We start from the raw sequence: 15,771 nt of genomic DNA, 5'->3' as shown, positions 1-15,771 counted from the left end.
AAAAAAATTAAAATATAATACATATATATATATATATATATATATATATTTGATAATCCTTTATTGTATGGTTTTATTTTCTTTTTTTTTTCATTTTATATCCCTTCTCAATACTTTATATTTTCAACTTGAATGATTAAATGCTATAGATAATTTCAGTCTTCTTGGTATTTTTCTCTTGCTTGAGCAACCTAAAAAATAAATAAAAATAAACATACATACATATATATATATATATATATATATATATATGTGTGTGTGTACATTTGTGTGTGTTTATTTATTTATATATTATTTACTCATATTCTTGGAGAGAATATATCCTAAAAATGACATCGTTTAAAAATTTCATATTTGGCATAAAAAGATAATAATATATATGATATATTCCTGTATATTTAAATAAGACATTATTTTGTATTATCAAATCATTAACATTAGTTATATCTGAATATATTTGTTCACCCTTATTATTATGATAATTTTCTATATTTTTATAATAATTGATTTTGTATAAATTTTTATATGTTAAATCTATTTCATAATTCATAGATAAGTAATTAAAAAAATCATATAAGTTATAAGATAATACATTATTTGTATATTTATATACATCCAAATATATAGTTATATCTATATTTTTTAAATGAGTAAAATATTTTTCAAAATCTTCTTCTATTATAATTCCTTTTTTTATATTCATCTTTTCTTTTCTTTTATATTTTTCTTTATCTGCATAATAATCTACATTTTCATAAGTAGCATAAACTGCTCGTCTATCTTTTATCAGATTGCGAGCATGTCCTCTTCTCACTTTTATAATTTCACCCTTCTCACCTAAATGTGTTATATTATTTAATAAAATTATATATGTATATTTATTTTCCACAGCAGCGATATATGTTTTTCTTTTAATCGTATATCGATTGAAATTTAAATAAGAGCTCATAAAATTCTTCTGACAAATGAACAAAGATTTGACCTCTCTTATTTTAAACATCTTTATTTTGTATTATGCAGGTCATATAAAAAGAGGCATACCATAAAATGTATATTTAGGGTGAATATATTTTTATTTCATGGTTAATAATATTTAAAAAAAAAAAAAAAAAAAAAAAAAAAAACACAAATATTTAAAAATTAGAACAATTACATAAAATGATAATTTATAATATTAACAATATGGAAAAATCAAACCATATACTGTAAATATAAAAGGAGATTTATGGAATGAAATATGTATATATATTATTATTTTATTATTTAAAATGAATACTTTAATATATATATATATATATATATATATATATATATGAACAATGTATGTATAATATTTTTCTTACGAATATATATCATTTTAAAAAATATTTATTATAAATTGCTATAAGTATTATCTAATGTTATATATATATATATATAATATATATTTTTTAAATATATTTGATTCTTATTATTATCATTTTAATTTTTCATTTTTTTTATAGAATGTATATTTTTAATTCTATCCAAGAACCTATGAGCGGAATATTTTTATAAATTTTATATAATATGCATTACCTATTTTGATTAAGTAAATAAATAAATAAATATATATATATATATAACAGATTTATAGTAATTTTATTATAAATATTTATGAATTATCATTTCTTCTAAGGTATTATGAAATAAAAAAATGGTGAAAAGGAATTTACCTCAATTTGAATTACCCAATAAGAAATGGAACATAGTAAACAAATATAAATAAAAAAAAAAAAAAAAAAAAAAAAAAAAAAAAAAAAGAACTCATACGATTATATATATATATATATATATATATATATATATATTAATATCTATTTCCTTTCCTTTCCTTTTGTTTTATTTTTATGATATGTATATTTTTTTTTCTTCAAGTTTGAAGATAGCTTGCTGTACCGTATTGTGAAAGATAAAGAAGAAAAAAATTACAAGAAAATATTTTCCTTCGATTTAGACAACACTCTAATTTTATCTCGAGGATTTTTTAAACCAGCACAGAATGAGAAAGACTATATTTTTTATTCAGATATTATTGAATTTTTAAAAAAGAAATATGAAGAGAATTATAAAATTATGATTTTTTCTAATCAAAAAGGAGTGAGTTCAGGCAAATTAAGTCTGTTAAATCTTATAAATAGAGTAGATGATATAATAGAAAAAATAGGTTTACCATTAGAATGTTATTTAGCTTTAAAAAATGATAAATATAGAAAACCAAGAATAGGAATGTATTTATTTGCTACAAAAGATTATAAAGAATATATAGATGAAGTTATATATGTAGGTGATAATGCAAATAGAATTTATGATGAAAAATTTAAAAAAGAATTTATTAATCATTTAAAATATATATACTCAAAAAATAATGTTAATATTAATATTGATGAAATATATAAACGTTTAAAAAAAGATTATACAGATACTGATTTAAAATTTGCTCTAAATATCAATGCAAAATTTTATACACCTGAAGATTTATTTCTAAATATTAAAAATCATATATCTACCGATTTTTTATTTAATCCTAAATATTTTAATAATGAATTAGAGGACCAACAAAATATTAATAAAAAAAATAATTATTTCTATGAAATGTGTATGAAAGACTATCATTGTGAAAATGAAGAAAGCAATAATATAAATACAAATAATAATATTATATCAAAAAATGATTATACTATAGATGACAAATGTATCCCTCCAAATGATAAACAAAAATTAGTCATATTAATGGGACCCCCAGGTTGTGGAAAAACCTTTCTATGTACTAATTATTTTTCAACATATATAAGAATTAATATGGAAGAATATAAAACTATATCAAAATGTATTCAAGCATTAAAAGAAAAATTAATACAACATAAAAATGTTATAATAGATAATGTCAATTCATTAATTAAAAATAGACTTTTATATATTAATGAAGCAAAAAAAATAAATCAAAATATAGAAATTAGACTTATATATTTTAAATATTCAAAAGAATTAATTATACACTTAAATACCTTTAAATTAATTACTGATAAAACGAACAAATTCAATGATGTACCTACTATAGCTATACATTCATTTTATAAATATGTTCAAGAACCTTCAAAAGATGAAAATGTGGATCATATAATAGTTCTAAAGGATGAAAATTTTGTACCAACCAAATTTGAAAGCGAAGAACAAAAAAAGTTATTTTTCATGTATTTAAATTGAATGATGAAAATTTAATAAAAATATGAAATAAATAAATATAAACATATTGATATTTAAAAAAATAAAATTAGCATATAAATAAATAAATAAATATATATATATATATATATATATATATATAGATGCGTTTATTTTTCTTTTCATTTTTATTTGTTTCAACCCTTTATATATATGATTACAGTATAATTTGACGAAGTTATCCTTTTTGGAATAACAAACTTTTTGAATATTTGCTTAGCATAGAAACTAAGTTTTGATTTGTGCTAACGTTTTTGTCAACTGAATTTATAGGATTCTTCAAATGATCGACAATTAGGTTGATAAACTTTTCTTCTGATATGTCTGCAGGGAAAATAAAACATAAAAAAAAATAAAATAAAATAAAATAAAATGTGTATATATGAAATTGAAGATATATAAATATAAATATATATATATATATAATGCAATTATCATATTTTTTTTTTTTTTTTTTTTTTTTTTTTTTTTTTTTTTTTTTTTTTATTTTTTCCCCTTACTTAAATTATTAACAATATTTTTTCCACCATGGAGTATGACAAATATAATGGGAACAAAAAATGTAGGAATATTTTCATAGGATACCATCCTATTTTTTATATCAATAGCCTTTTTATAAAGTTGACAAAGTTTATATTCATAATTTAAAACACTTAAGCTTTCTACTGATGCTATTTTTAAAAGTGAATTATAATATTTAAATATATATGTATCCATATTATCAATCATATAATATGAAGACAAAGATATTAAGTATACCAATATACGATTAATTAACTTATTTACCAACTGAATTCTTTCATAATAAGGAATATGTTGAACGATACTTTCATAAAAATAATTACACAATTCATCAAATAATAAATATATATCATCTATATTTAAAATTGAAAAATTATTTTTTAAATATACATATGTTTTTTTTTCGAAATATTCAAAATATTCATATATACATGAATTCACTGCATGATTTAATTCACATATTCCTTTTTCTAATTCTATTAAATCATAAAAATGTTTTCTTTTGTTTTTTTCTTTAATAAAAAAAGATGTTATTTCATAATTTTCATTACTTGTATATAAATCATATATATCATTTAAATTAAACGAATTAAAGTTTATATCTGCAATAAAATTAATTTCAAAATTATTTAATTTCATTTCTTCATCTTTAACACTATATTTTTTCTCTATATCATCAATTTTGTTCTGCAATATATCTCTTTCCTTTTTTTTTTCTCCTTCATCCTGATCTACTTTATTTTGTTCATCATGTTTTAAAAAATAATCTATATCATCATAATTATTATCCATTTCATCATTTTCATTCTCCATATGCAATAATTCATTTGTAAAATAATTGTCCAAATGATCTTGGAATCTAAACAAATCTTCAAATGATTCATTAAAAGATAATACAATTAAATCCTCCTTTGTTTCATTATTTTCCTCTATTTTATTATGAACAAAATTAGCTAGCTGTTCATTTTCCTGAACATGTTCAGAATTTTTATAATCTTTAAAATTTTTGTATGTATTTTTTTTTATACGATTTATTTTTCTTTTTAATTTATTTAAATTAATAAATAGATATCTCAAGAGTTTTCTTGAGGTTAAGAATAACTCCAAATTATATTGAAATGGTTTATGAGCATAATTAATATTTATATATTTTGTATTCATATCAATATCTATATTTAAATTAATATTTTGTTTTAAATTATTCAAATTGTTACTTAATAATAATAAAGAATTGTTACATGAAACGATTATTTTACGAAATATATGAGGATAACAAATATGCGTATATAATTCTTTATATAAGGTTAGAACATAATTTTTAATATCAGATAAGGTAGGAAAATTATATGACTGATAATCATAATTATCCGTAGCATATATATTATCATTTCTCATATATGAATTTTGATCATGTTTTTTTTCAAATAATAATTCTACTAAGTTGGCTAGTTTATTAATGGAATTAAATGTAATTTCTTCATATTCTTTATTAAATAAATTTAGTAGTATATCTTTTTCAAGTTCATTAAAATCATATTTATTTCTAATAATATATAAAAATTCTTCAATTAAATTTAAAATATATAACATGTTGTCTTTTGGAATATATTCATTTAATTTAATATCTTTTAAAATATTTACAACGGGTATATAAAAATCATTATATATATTTATATTATATTCATATATATTATTACCTTCATATACATTTTTTTCATAACCCTCATTAGTAGTATCCTTCTGAATATCTTTGTCATTATCATTCTCATTGTCATTTATATTATAACGTTTATAATATTCATTATCAGAAAATCCTTCCTTTTGTGTTTCTGTTTTATACATTTTTTTTTTAGTTTGTACATGTAAAAAATAAGTGTTTTGCCTTTTCAACATTTGATTCATATAATAAATTTGATCAATACAATTTTTACAATTTTCCAAAAGAAGATAAAAATTTTCTTTAATATTTTCCTTTTTTTTTATATTATTAATATAGGAAGAAATTTTGTTAATTTTTTTCTGTATAATTTTATTTATACATTGTTTTTCTATACTTAAAAAAATAAAAGCTTTAAGACACACTTGAACCTTTTCTTCATAATTTTCATCTTGAAAAAAATTATGATATAAATAATTAATGAATATACTAATAATATACATTTCACAATAATTAATTTTTTTTACTTCATAAGAGATAATAGGTATATTTTGAAGATTGTTGTAATCAATACATTTTCTTAAATTATTTAATTTTTTTAAATATTTGAAGAAATTATAAAAATACATATCACTAGTGAAAAAATTAAAATTCTCTTCATCGATTTCTATTATTTTAATATATTCATTTCGACATTCTTCTATATCGGATTCTTCTTTATTATATAAAAAATCAAAAGAATCATATTTTTTATTATCTTTTCTTATTTCATTATATAAAATTGTGATTTCATAATTTATTATTTTATATAGTTTTAATACTTTTTCTATTTCAATTAAAAATTTCTTTTCTTTAATTAAAGCAAATACATCATTTTGTTTATCTATTAATGATTCATAATTTTTGTTATATGTCTTTTCTATTTGTTTCAAATCATAATTATTCCATTCTTTTCTTTTCTTAGCATGACTTAATCTATCAATATATTTATAAAAATATTCATATTTTGCTTTAGCTATTTTATTAATAAAATTATTTAATTGATTTATTTTCTCATTTACACATTCGATACCATCATTTATTTCTTGTTCATTATTAAAATCTTTTATTAGATCTTTTAATTCTAAATTTGTAATATTATCAATAATAGAGTTTCTTATTTTACACTTGTCATTTTCAAAAAGGTCATCTTCTAAGGTCTCTTGACTAACTGAGTATTCCTTTGCACACATTTTCTTTTTTTTTTTTTTTTATATAAATATCTTAATATTTATATTATAATATTGTATATTTATTGAATGATTGAATGAGCATATTTTAAATACAAACATAAGAAAATTATTAAAAGGGTTTAATTATTGAAATAAAAATAGATAAATATTAAAAATAAATAAATATATATATATATATAATTACATAAACATATTTGAAACAATATAATTTAAAAAAAAAAAAATAAAATAATATAATATATATATATATATATATATATATTTATTATATGTAATAATCATATTATATTTATTCCAGAAGCGTTTCATATAGTGGAAAATAATCCAACAATTAAATTGAAAATAAATACATAAAAAAAAATTATAAATATATAATATATTATATATCATACATTTTTCGTTTTACATTAAATGTTCTAATTTTTGCTCTCATCAAGTTCTCAAAATTATATATTATTTATATTATACTTATTATAACACAGAATATAATTATTACATGTGCCCATGGTTTTTATTTTATTTTATTTATTTATTTTTTTATGCATATATTGAAAAGTAAAAATGTTCCCTTAAATGTTCTAAATATGTTTGTATCAATTTCTTTTGTGTTTCATTAATTTTTAAGTCTTCCCATAAAAAATAAATAGAATTAAACAAAGGATCATTTTTATAAATATGAAAAGTAATTTTTTTTTCTTCTTTTAAAAGAAGAGAATTATTTGGTATATTCGTTTCATTTATATATGTATCATTTGAATTATTTATGGTAATATATAATTTTTTGTCCTTTAATTTGACTTTTTTTTTATTTCTTCTTCCTCGAAAAGTATATTGAATAATATAATATATATCCATTACATAATTGAGTAATAAAAAAATATTATTTCTTACTAACAGGTTTATACGTTTATGTTTGTTTTTATATTTTTCCTTGTTAATATATGTCAATAAATTTGCAAGAAGGTTAGAAAAGCTCCCATATAAATATTGTAATAATGATTCATGCTCTTTATTGTCATTTATGTTTTGAAAGGTATCACTAAAATATTTTAGTACTTTATGATTAAATGGGAAATGTAATATAGATTTTTTTTTTCTTCTTTTATCTTCATCATTTTTTTTAATATGTGTATATGTATTTTTATATATAGGTTTGAATGAAATTTTAGGATAATTATTTTGCTCATTTATATTAAAAGAGAAATTTTTTTTATTATTATCATTAAAATATAATATAATATCATAAGATATATCTGGATATTTATACATATATTGATTATGATATGAACATATATTTAAATTGATCATATATTTTTTAATATATAACCAATGTGTTTTTATATTATTTATTATAATATAAGGTGGTATATTATTAATATCTACATTTTTAATTATTCCTTGTAAAATATTCCTACGTCTTTTATATTTTTTATAATATAAACAAGACAAAATATAATGCAATTTTTTTTTTTTTTTCGTATCAATAAATAGATATTTATTTATATACTCTTGTTGCTTCATAATATTATTATTTACTTCCTTTTCATCATGTTCATTTTTTTTTCCCAACAAATTTACAATGGAATTGATGATCACGGCCTTATCAAAATAACATACATAATTTGCTGTCCATTTATTTGAAGAAATGAAAAAATCACAACTTTTCTTTTTTAATTTATAATATGCAATAGATGACAAGATAATATTTACTAAAAATAATATACTGTTTTTTTTTAATGTAAAAAATGGATAATTCTTATAATACATTTTTAATAAATTTATAAAACTATAAACACATGAAGGAACACAAATATTATTGTAGATTATGCCATCATTTTTTCTTATAATGTCTATTTGTTTTAAATATATGAAATTCTGAAAATTTAATTTTGGTTCTTTTTTTCTATGCAAGTTTCTTTTTTCTTCTTTTTCTTTATTTATATAAAAATGATAATAAAAATATAATTTCATAAATAAAAAGCACAGATCAAAATGTTCATCTTCTAATAATTTTACATATGTTTTATTTTGATTCTTATATATATATTCATCATAAAAAATTTTAAAAAAATTGTGAATTTGGAATTTGTCATATTTTAAAAAATTTATCATATCTTCTTTTTTTGTAGATATATATATATTATTCTTATGTGATGCATTATATATATTATATATATTATATATAAATTTTTTTTTATGTGATGCTTTATACTTATTCTTCTTTTCATTTGGATAGTACTTAAAAATAATTTCTGTAAACATATTTGTAGTTTTATTTTTTCTTTGCTTGTATTTATAAACTTTCCAATTCTTATGAACAAATCTATTTATTATATAATATAATATTTGTAATTTAAATTTCTTTGTCTTATTTGTAATGTTATTTATAATATTCATATTATATGTTAAATTAAAAAATATATAATATTTTTTACTTAATTTTTCAAAATTGAATGAACGACTAGCCAAAAAAAGGATGTCCTTCATATTATAATTATTTATATTTTTTATTATATTAATATTTTCAAATGTTTTTAATAACCATTCTTCATTAATTGTAACAAAAAGATTTTTCTTTTTTTTCTTATTATTTATGTATTGCTTATATTTTATATTATTTCCAAACAATTGCTTATTATCATTTTTTAAATGAATATAATTATTGAATATATGTATATTTCTTTGATAAAATAATATATTATTAAGAGTTCTCTTTATATTTTTGAAATACCTCATTATTAACACTCTTCTTTTAATATATCTTTTCTTTATGATCATGTTGTAAAGGCGTGTAGTGCATTTTACAAGAATAAAAGACTTTTTTAAATTTATAAAAAAGTTGATGTATTTTATTTCTCTTATTCTGAATAAAGCACTTTCTATCATATTCACTATCATAGGTGAATATAATAAGGATACGTTTTTTATTTTATTTTTTTTTTTTTTTTTTTTAATTTTATTATGTCTTATATCTTTATTCTTTTTATTATAATAAAATTTATAGTAGCTTTTTATTTTATGAAAAAAATCTTCTCCATATTCACAGAAATTAATTTTTATATAATTAAAATAATACTTATTACAAAAATTATTAGATATATTAAACTCATAATTAATAAAAGATAAATCATCTCTTGTTATAAATATAGACATTTCACATACATCAGTGTCTAAAAAATTCTTTTTAAATGACTTCCTGAATTGTTCATAATTTCTATTAATAAGTTTAGAAAAAATGATTGGTATATAAGATAATAATTCGAGTTTATTATCATTCCATATAATTTGTTCATTTTCTTTTTTCACATTATAATTTATATTAAATATATTATTTGTATCTATTTGATTATTATTAAAATTATTATATGATATAATATTATTATTCATATTTATATTAATGTGCTCATTATTATTATCATTATTGTGATAATTATTTTTTGATTGATGATACATATTATCTTTTTCATAACATTCACTTTTTATTTCCAAGTTATTATTATCTATACAACCTATGCAATTTAAAAAGGTCGTCTTTCCACTATTTTTATCACCACATATTAATATATCCATATATTTTATATCATGTATTAAATTATTAGAACATACTTTTTTATTACGAATTCTTCTCCTTTTATTTATAATAGGATTGTATATTTCTTCATTCTTATCATACTTTGAATATATATTTATTCTTTTTAATATTTCCAAATTCTTGTAAGGAACTTTCAAAAATGTCTTATCAATATCTAGTATATCTTCATCGTATTTTTCTACATTTTTATAAGTATAAATCTGTTCATGATATGTAATGTTTGACCCTTTCCGTTTTACGTTGTATAATGACATTTATAAATAATTATATTTCTTTTTTATAAATATAAAAATTTGTAATATAAATAAATATATATATAATACTTTTTATAATTTATAGAGAAAAAAATATTATCATATCATATCAAAGGAAAGGAAATAAATTAACTCGAGTAATAATATACATGACAATTCAAAATTGTACCATAAAAAAAAAAAAAAAATATATGCATATATACATATATATATATATTATGTCATATATACCCATATGATGTTATAGGTTAATTTTTTTTTTTTTTTGTTTTTTTGAGTTCATTCGAGCCACAATTTATTTTTTAAATTGCTAAAAATTTATTATTTTTTCCCCCCATTTTTTTTGCTTTTCTTTTATAATAATATTTATATATACCTTGTCATATATATATATACAATTTATATGTTTATTTTAATTTTAGTCACAAAAAAAATTGTACAAATAAATAAACACATGACAAAAAAAAAAAAAAAAAAAAAAAAAAAAAAAAAAATATACATATAATATTAATTTATATTATGTTCAGTATAATATTTTATAGATAATTTTTTTACTTAACCCTTAGGACAGTTTTTCAAAAATATATAAAATATATGTAACATATATATAATATATATATGTATTTTTTTTTTTTTTTTTTTTTTTTTTTTTTTTTTTTTTTTTGATTTTCTTATGGATCATATATTGTTGATGAAAATAATACGTTAACCAAAGATTCATGGATATAAGAAATATTATGTTTGAGAGAGACATAAAAGTGAGATTTACATAAATACATATGATCTACATCTAAAGAGTTACGAAATAATTGTATGAATAATAAAAAGTTAGAGAAATATTTACTTAATAAAAAGTTTGCATAAGGAAATGTAAATAACATTTCATTAATTTTTGAACTTATCCATTTATCTATTTTATAATCATTTGATTTTAACCATAGATAACAAAAAAGAAATGGACAAATATCAGAATGTTCTTCATTACAATTTTTTGTATATATAATAATCTTTTCTATATCATTCATTTTTAAATATTCATTAGAAAAAAAATCTTCATAAAATTCACTCGATTCAATAAATATATTTTTTGTTAATTTTAAGGGGTATGTAACTTTATGTATTGATTTATTAATAAAATTTGGTAATAAAAAAAGTAATAACCATTCTTTTATTTCATTATTTATACTATTGCAAAAAAATTCAATAAACTCATTATTATTATCTTTAAAAAATGAATTATATAATATATATAATAATAATGTTCTTATAGGATATATTCTTATATTTAATATATAATGAAGATCTTTTAATTTTATTTCATCCATATTTATACTTTTCTTATTCTTCATATTATCTATTTTAATAATATTATTATTATTATCTAACATATATTCTTCTTCATTAATTTTTTTTTTTTTTTTTTGAGCTATACCTATCCTTTCATAATCTTCACTGATTATGTTCTTATATTTCTTTTTATTATTTATAATATCTAATGAGCTCTGTTTCTTTTTCATTGTAATATTTTTTTTCATCCTCTTGAAATCCTTCTTTATATTTTTAAACATTTTAAATCCAAAAAAGTCAGGGATATTAGGCCACACAGGAAAAAACGGAGATATCTTTTTTCCACTTTTAGAGATGTTACATTTTATTTTGCTTAATAAATTATCTCTTATCATTATTTTTAAATTAATATTAAAGCAGTTGAAATCATTTATTTTATTTTCTTTTGATCTTACCCCTATACCTAAAAAACATGTATCCTTTACATATTTGTCAGTGTTGCATCTTTCCTCTTCTTTAAAGCTTAGTGATATGAAAGTATCTCCCCTGAAACAAAAAAAAAAAAAAAAAAAAAAAAAAGAGGAAAAATTTTATATGAACGTATAAGAGGATTTGTTTTTCTCACCATAGAAATAAATATGTTCATACATAAAAATATACATATAAATATATACATATATATATTTTTAATATTTACATTTTTATACCTTGATCTATTTTTGTCATCCTGAGTATACAAATCAAAAGCCATATTAGGTATACCTTCAAATGATTGAAATGTTTTATTCTGATTAATATTAGTTCCTATATAATCATCTCCATATTGCTGAGAATCATCTGGAATATTATTATCAAAATTTACATTCCCTGATTGATTATATATACACTGATTTAATGTTTCATTCATATGTCCATTAAAATTTATATTAAGATCATTAGAAGAATAAAAATTATTCATTACATTTTCTAATTCCTTTTCATCATCTATAGAACTATGATCATCTAAATATTCATTGTCTTCATTTTCATATCTATCATATTGATAAAAATTTTCATTTGAACTTTTCGTGCACCTACTTGAATAACTTCTATCATTCTTATCATATAAAAAATTCTCTATTTTTTCTATATCATATATTTTATTGTTCTTTTTTCTTAAATTATTTTTTTGAAGAGAAAAATTTTGTCCATAATATATACTTTCTTTTATAAACATATCTGTGTTTAACCATACATTATTTAAAATATTTCTTAAAACTTTTTTGTTATATTTTTTATTCTTCATATATATATAAGTATCACTACATTTTTTTCTACTACCATTTGTCTTTTTCTGAATAATTATATCTTTATCTTTTATTCCATACAAATAATTTCTTCTAGATAATTTAGAATATTTCCTTTCCTTCTCTTCATTTGAATAAAAGCCACATAGAAAGTCTATTACAGAATTTGTAGAAGGGTTTAAGTCTTTAATATTTTTAATAATTTTATTAATTAATTTGAGTGCTTTATTTTTATTATAATCTATAAATGATTTGATAAATCTACCTCCAGAGAAACTAAAAAAATATTTTAGAAAAATATTATTTTTATATAAAAAATTATATATTAAATCAAAAAATAATGCAACTTTTAAAAACCTTTTACTTTTTAATATCTTTTGAAAAAATGTATCATTGTTTAACCACTTATTTATTATAATCTTATTACATAAATTTTTTAAAAATATATTATCATATGAATATCCATAAAAGTCTAATGCTTTCATAATTTTTTTAAAATTATATTTATTAATCTCCTTTATGATATTATTACAAAATAATATTTTAGATAAGTTATAATTTATATATTGATCCATTTTTATGGATTCATTCTCTTTACAATATGTATTTATAATAGTATGAAAATAAGAATATTTCTCTAAACATTTCTTATTAACAATTAATATATATTTCTTCTTATTTTTTTTTAAATCTTTCTTTTCATAAATTAACTTAATATTGTTTAAAAAGGTGTGACTTAAATTTAGTTTTTTATACTTTTTTATGGAACATATTTTTTTATCCTTTTTAATTTTTTCATCTATAAATACTTTACATTCATTATTTTGTTCGTCTATAATTATATTTCCTTTTTTTTTAATCTCTTCTTCAAGTGGTCTATAGCTACCACCAACATTATTACTATTATTATTATTATTATTATTATTATTATTATTATATGTATTACAATCCATATTGCATTTATTATTCCATATTGTATCTCTCATATAATTTTCATTATCAGTTTTATTTATTTCCACAACATCATCATTCTTTTTATAATCCTCTTCATTCATATTATCATTATTATATATATATTTTTTTTTTTTATTATATTCATTTTTTTCATATTTTGTATCCTTATCATTTATTACATTTCCCACATATTTGTTGTTATCTTCTTTTATTAAACGTAAAATTTTCTTATGGATACTTTTAATTTTTTTCTTCTTTTCATATATACTATCTTTTATATCTCTTATATTTTTACCACATTTTATACTTTCGATAGTCCCACTTCTTTTAGAGCTACTGTTGTAGTAACTTTTAAAATAATTATTATGATGTTGACTATTATTATTATTATGTGTAAAGTATTTTTTTTGTTCCTTATCAACAGAATATAAATTTACTTTATATTCATCAAAATTTATATCATCTCTATTAGATATATTACATTCCTTCTCATCCAAAAATGATTTATTTTCCATCCCAGATGTATTCATATTTTTTATTATATTTCCATTTAAATTAATATCATTTATAATTTTTTTTTTACATTTCTCCTCTTCAATCAAAGAGCTATCATCATTATTTAGGCCTTCACATAATTTATTGTCATTATTACATTTTAAAAAGAGAAAGTCATGATTTTCATTTTCCATATCATTTATATATTCTTTTAAATTTCTCTCTATGTTATTATTTTTATCACTTTTATTGTTATTTTTAATACATTCCATATTGTTATACCCCTTATCTTTATTTTTACAATCAGATGGTATTTCAAATATTTTATCAACACTACAAGAATTATATATATATTTTTTATTTCCATTTATACAATCATCCTTTCTTTTATATATATCCATTTCATAAGAAAAACTTCTGACATATTCCTCATTTAATAATCTTCTTATTTTATTCTTCTTTGAAGAATCATTATCAGATTTAGAATATACCTTTTCATATAAAATATCTTTTGTTCTTTTTTTAATTATAATATTTTTATTATTTTTTTCATTTGATGATAAAATATTACTTCTATATATATTATTATGTTCATCTGTATAAACATTATTCTCCTCTTCCTTTTTATATATTTCTTCATATAATATGTTATTACAAATATTATCTCCTTTGTTATTACCATCACATGATAGATCATCATTACAGGATATACATAAGTTGTCACTATAAATATTATATTCTCTATTATCATCATCATCATTATTATTATAATTATTATTATAATTATGATTAGTTTTATTATCTTCCTTTTTATAATCATTCGTATACAAATTTTTTATCTCCATAAATATTTTCTCATCATACTTTTCTTTGCCTCCCATAACATTACATTTTCTTCTCTTCATCATATTATCCTTTGTTCCACCTGATAAGTATAAAGAAAAAGATTTGTTTTTTGTCTTACTACAACATTTTTCATCTCCCTCAGAAATATTTACATCACACGAGCGCTTCTTTATATTACAACTCATCATATATATATATATATATATATAGGTATATATATATGTATATATGTATATATTATATATATATGTAAAAAAAAAAAAAAAAAAAAAAAAATTTACTATATATATATATATATATACAAATGTGAAACGAAAAATTGGTTAGCCTTTTCACAGAAAACAAATTACTGTAGACACATAGATTTTAATGTAACAACAATTATATATCAATATAAAAATAC

General features: G+C 18.0%; 5 protein-coding genes across 5 annotated transcripts; 1 reads left to right on the top strand and 4 right to left on the bottom strand.

The window, feature by feature from the left end:
- Positions 1 to 136: 136 nt before the first annotated feature.
- PADL01_1362200 (50S ribosomal protein L9, mitochondrial, putative) lies at positions 137 to 1,000 on the bottom strand (the record flags this gene model as incomplete). The annotated part of the gene is made up of 2 exons (XM_028684195.1): positions 137 to 191; positions 300 to 1,000. The coding sequence occupies 2 exons, from the start codon at positions 998 to 1,000 to the stop codon at positions 137 to 139; spliced, it is 756 nt and encodes a 251-aa protein (XP_028540297.1).
- A 675-nt stretch (positions 1,001 to 1,675) lies between these two features.
- PADL01_1362100 (bifunctional polynucleotide phosphatase/kinase) lies at positions 1,676 to 3,225 on the top strand (the record flags this gene model as incomplete). Its single annotated transcript, XM_028684194.1, has 2 exons — positions 1,676 to 1,729; positions 1,897 to 3,225. 2 exons carry the CDS (start codon positions 1,676 to 1,678, stop codon positions 3,223 to 3,225), a joined length of 1,383 nt encoding a protein of 460 aa, XP_028540296.1.
- A 196-nt stretch (positions 3,226 to 3,421) lies between these two features.
- PADL01_1362000 (conserved Plasmodium protein, unknown function) lies at positions 3,422 to 6,654 on the bottom strand (the record flags this gene model as incomplete). The annotated part of the gene is made up of 2 exons (XM_028684193.1): positions 3,422 to 3,567; positions 3,744 to 6,654. 2 exons carry the CDS (start codon positions 6,652 to 6,654, stop codon positions 3,422 to 3,424), a joined length of 3,057 nt encoding a protein of 1,018 aa, XP_028540295.1.
- A 537-nt stretch (positions 6,655 to 7,191) lies between these two features.
- Positions 7,192 to 10,500, bottom strand: PADL01_1361900 (conserved Plasmodium protein, unknown function; the record flags this gene model as incomplete). Its single annotated transcript, XM_028684191.1, has 1 exon — positions 7,192 to 10,500. The coding sequence occupies one exon, from the start codon at positions 10,498 to 10,500 to the stop codon at positions 7,192 to 7,194; it is 3,309 nt and encodes a 1,102-aa protein (XP_028540294.1).
- A 671-nt stretch (positions 10,501 to 11,171) lies between these two features.
- On the bottom strand, positions 11,172 to 15,553 carry PADL01_1361800 (conserved Plasmodium protein, unknown function; the record flags this gene model as incomplete). Its single annotated transcript, XM_028684190.1, has 2 exons — positions 11,172 to 12,333; positions 12,495 to 15,553. The coding sequence occupies 2 exons, from the start codon at positions 15,551 to 15,553 to the stop codon at positions 11,172 to 11,174; spliced, it is 4,221 nt and encodes a 1,406-aa protein (XP_028540293.1).
- Between the last annotated feature and the right edge of the window lie 218 nt (positions 15,554 to 15,771).

This window comes from Plasmodium sp. gorilla clade G2 (assembly GCF_900097015.1).
Source record: "Plasmodium sp. gorilla clade G2 genome assembly, chromosome: 13".
Classification (NCBI taxonomy): domain Eukaryota; phylum Apicomplexa; class Aconoidasida; order Haemosporida; family Plasmodiidae; genus Plasmodium; species Plasmodium adleri (nom. inval.).
The sequence above is the reverse complement of the archived record's forward strand: the minus strand, read 5'-3'. Positions and strand labels throughout refer to the sequence as shown.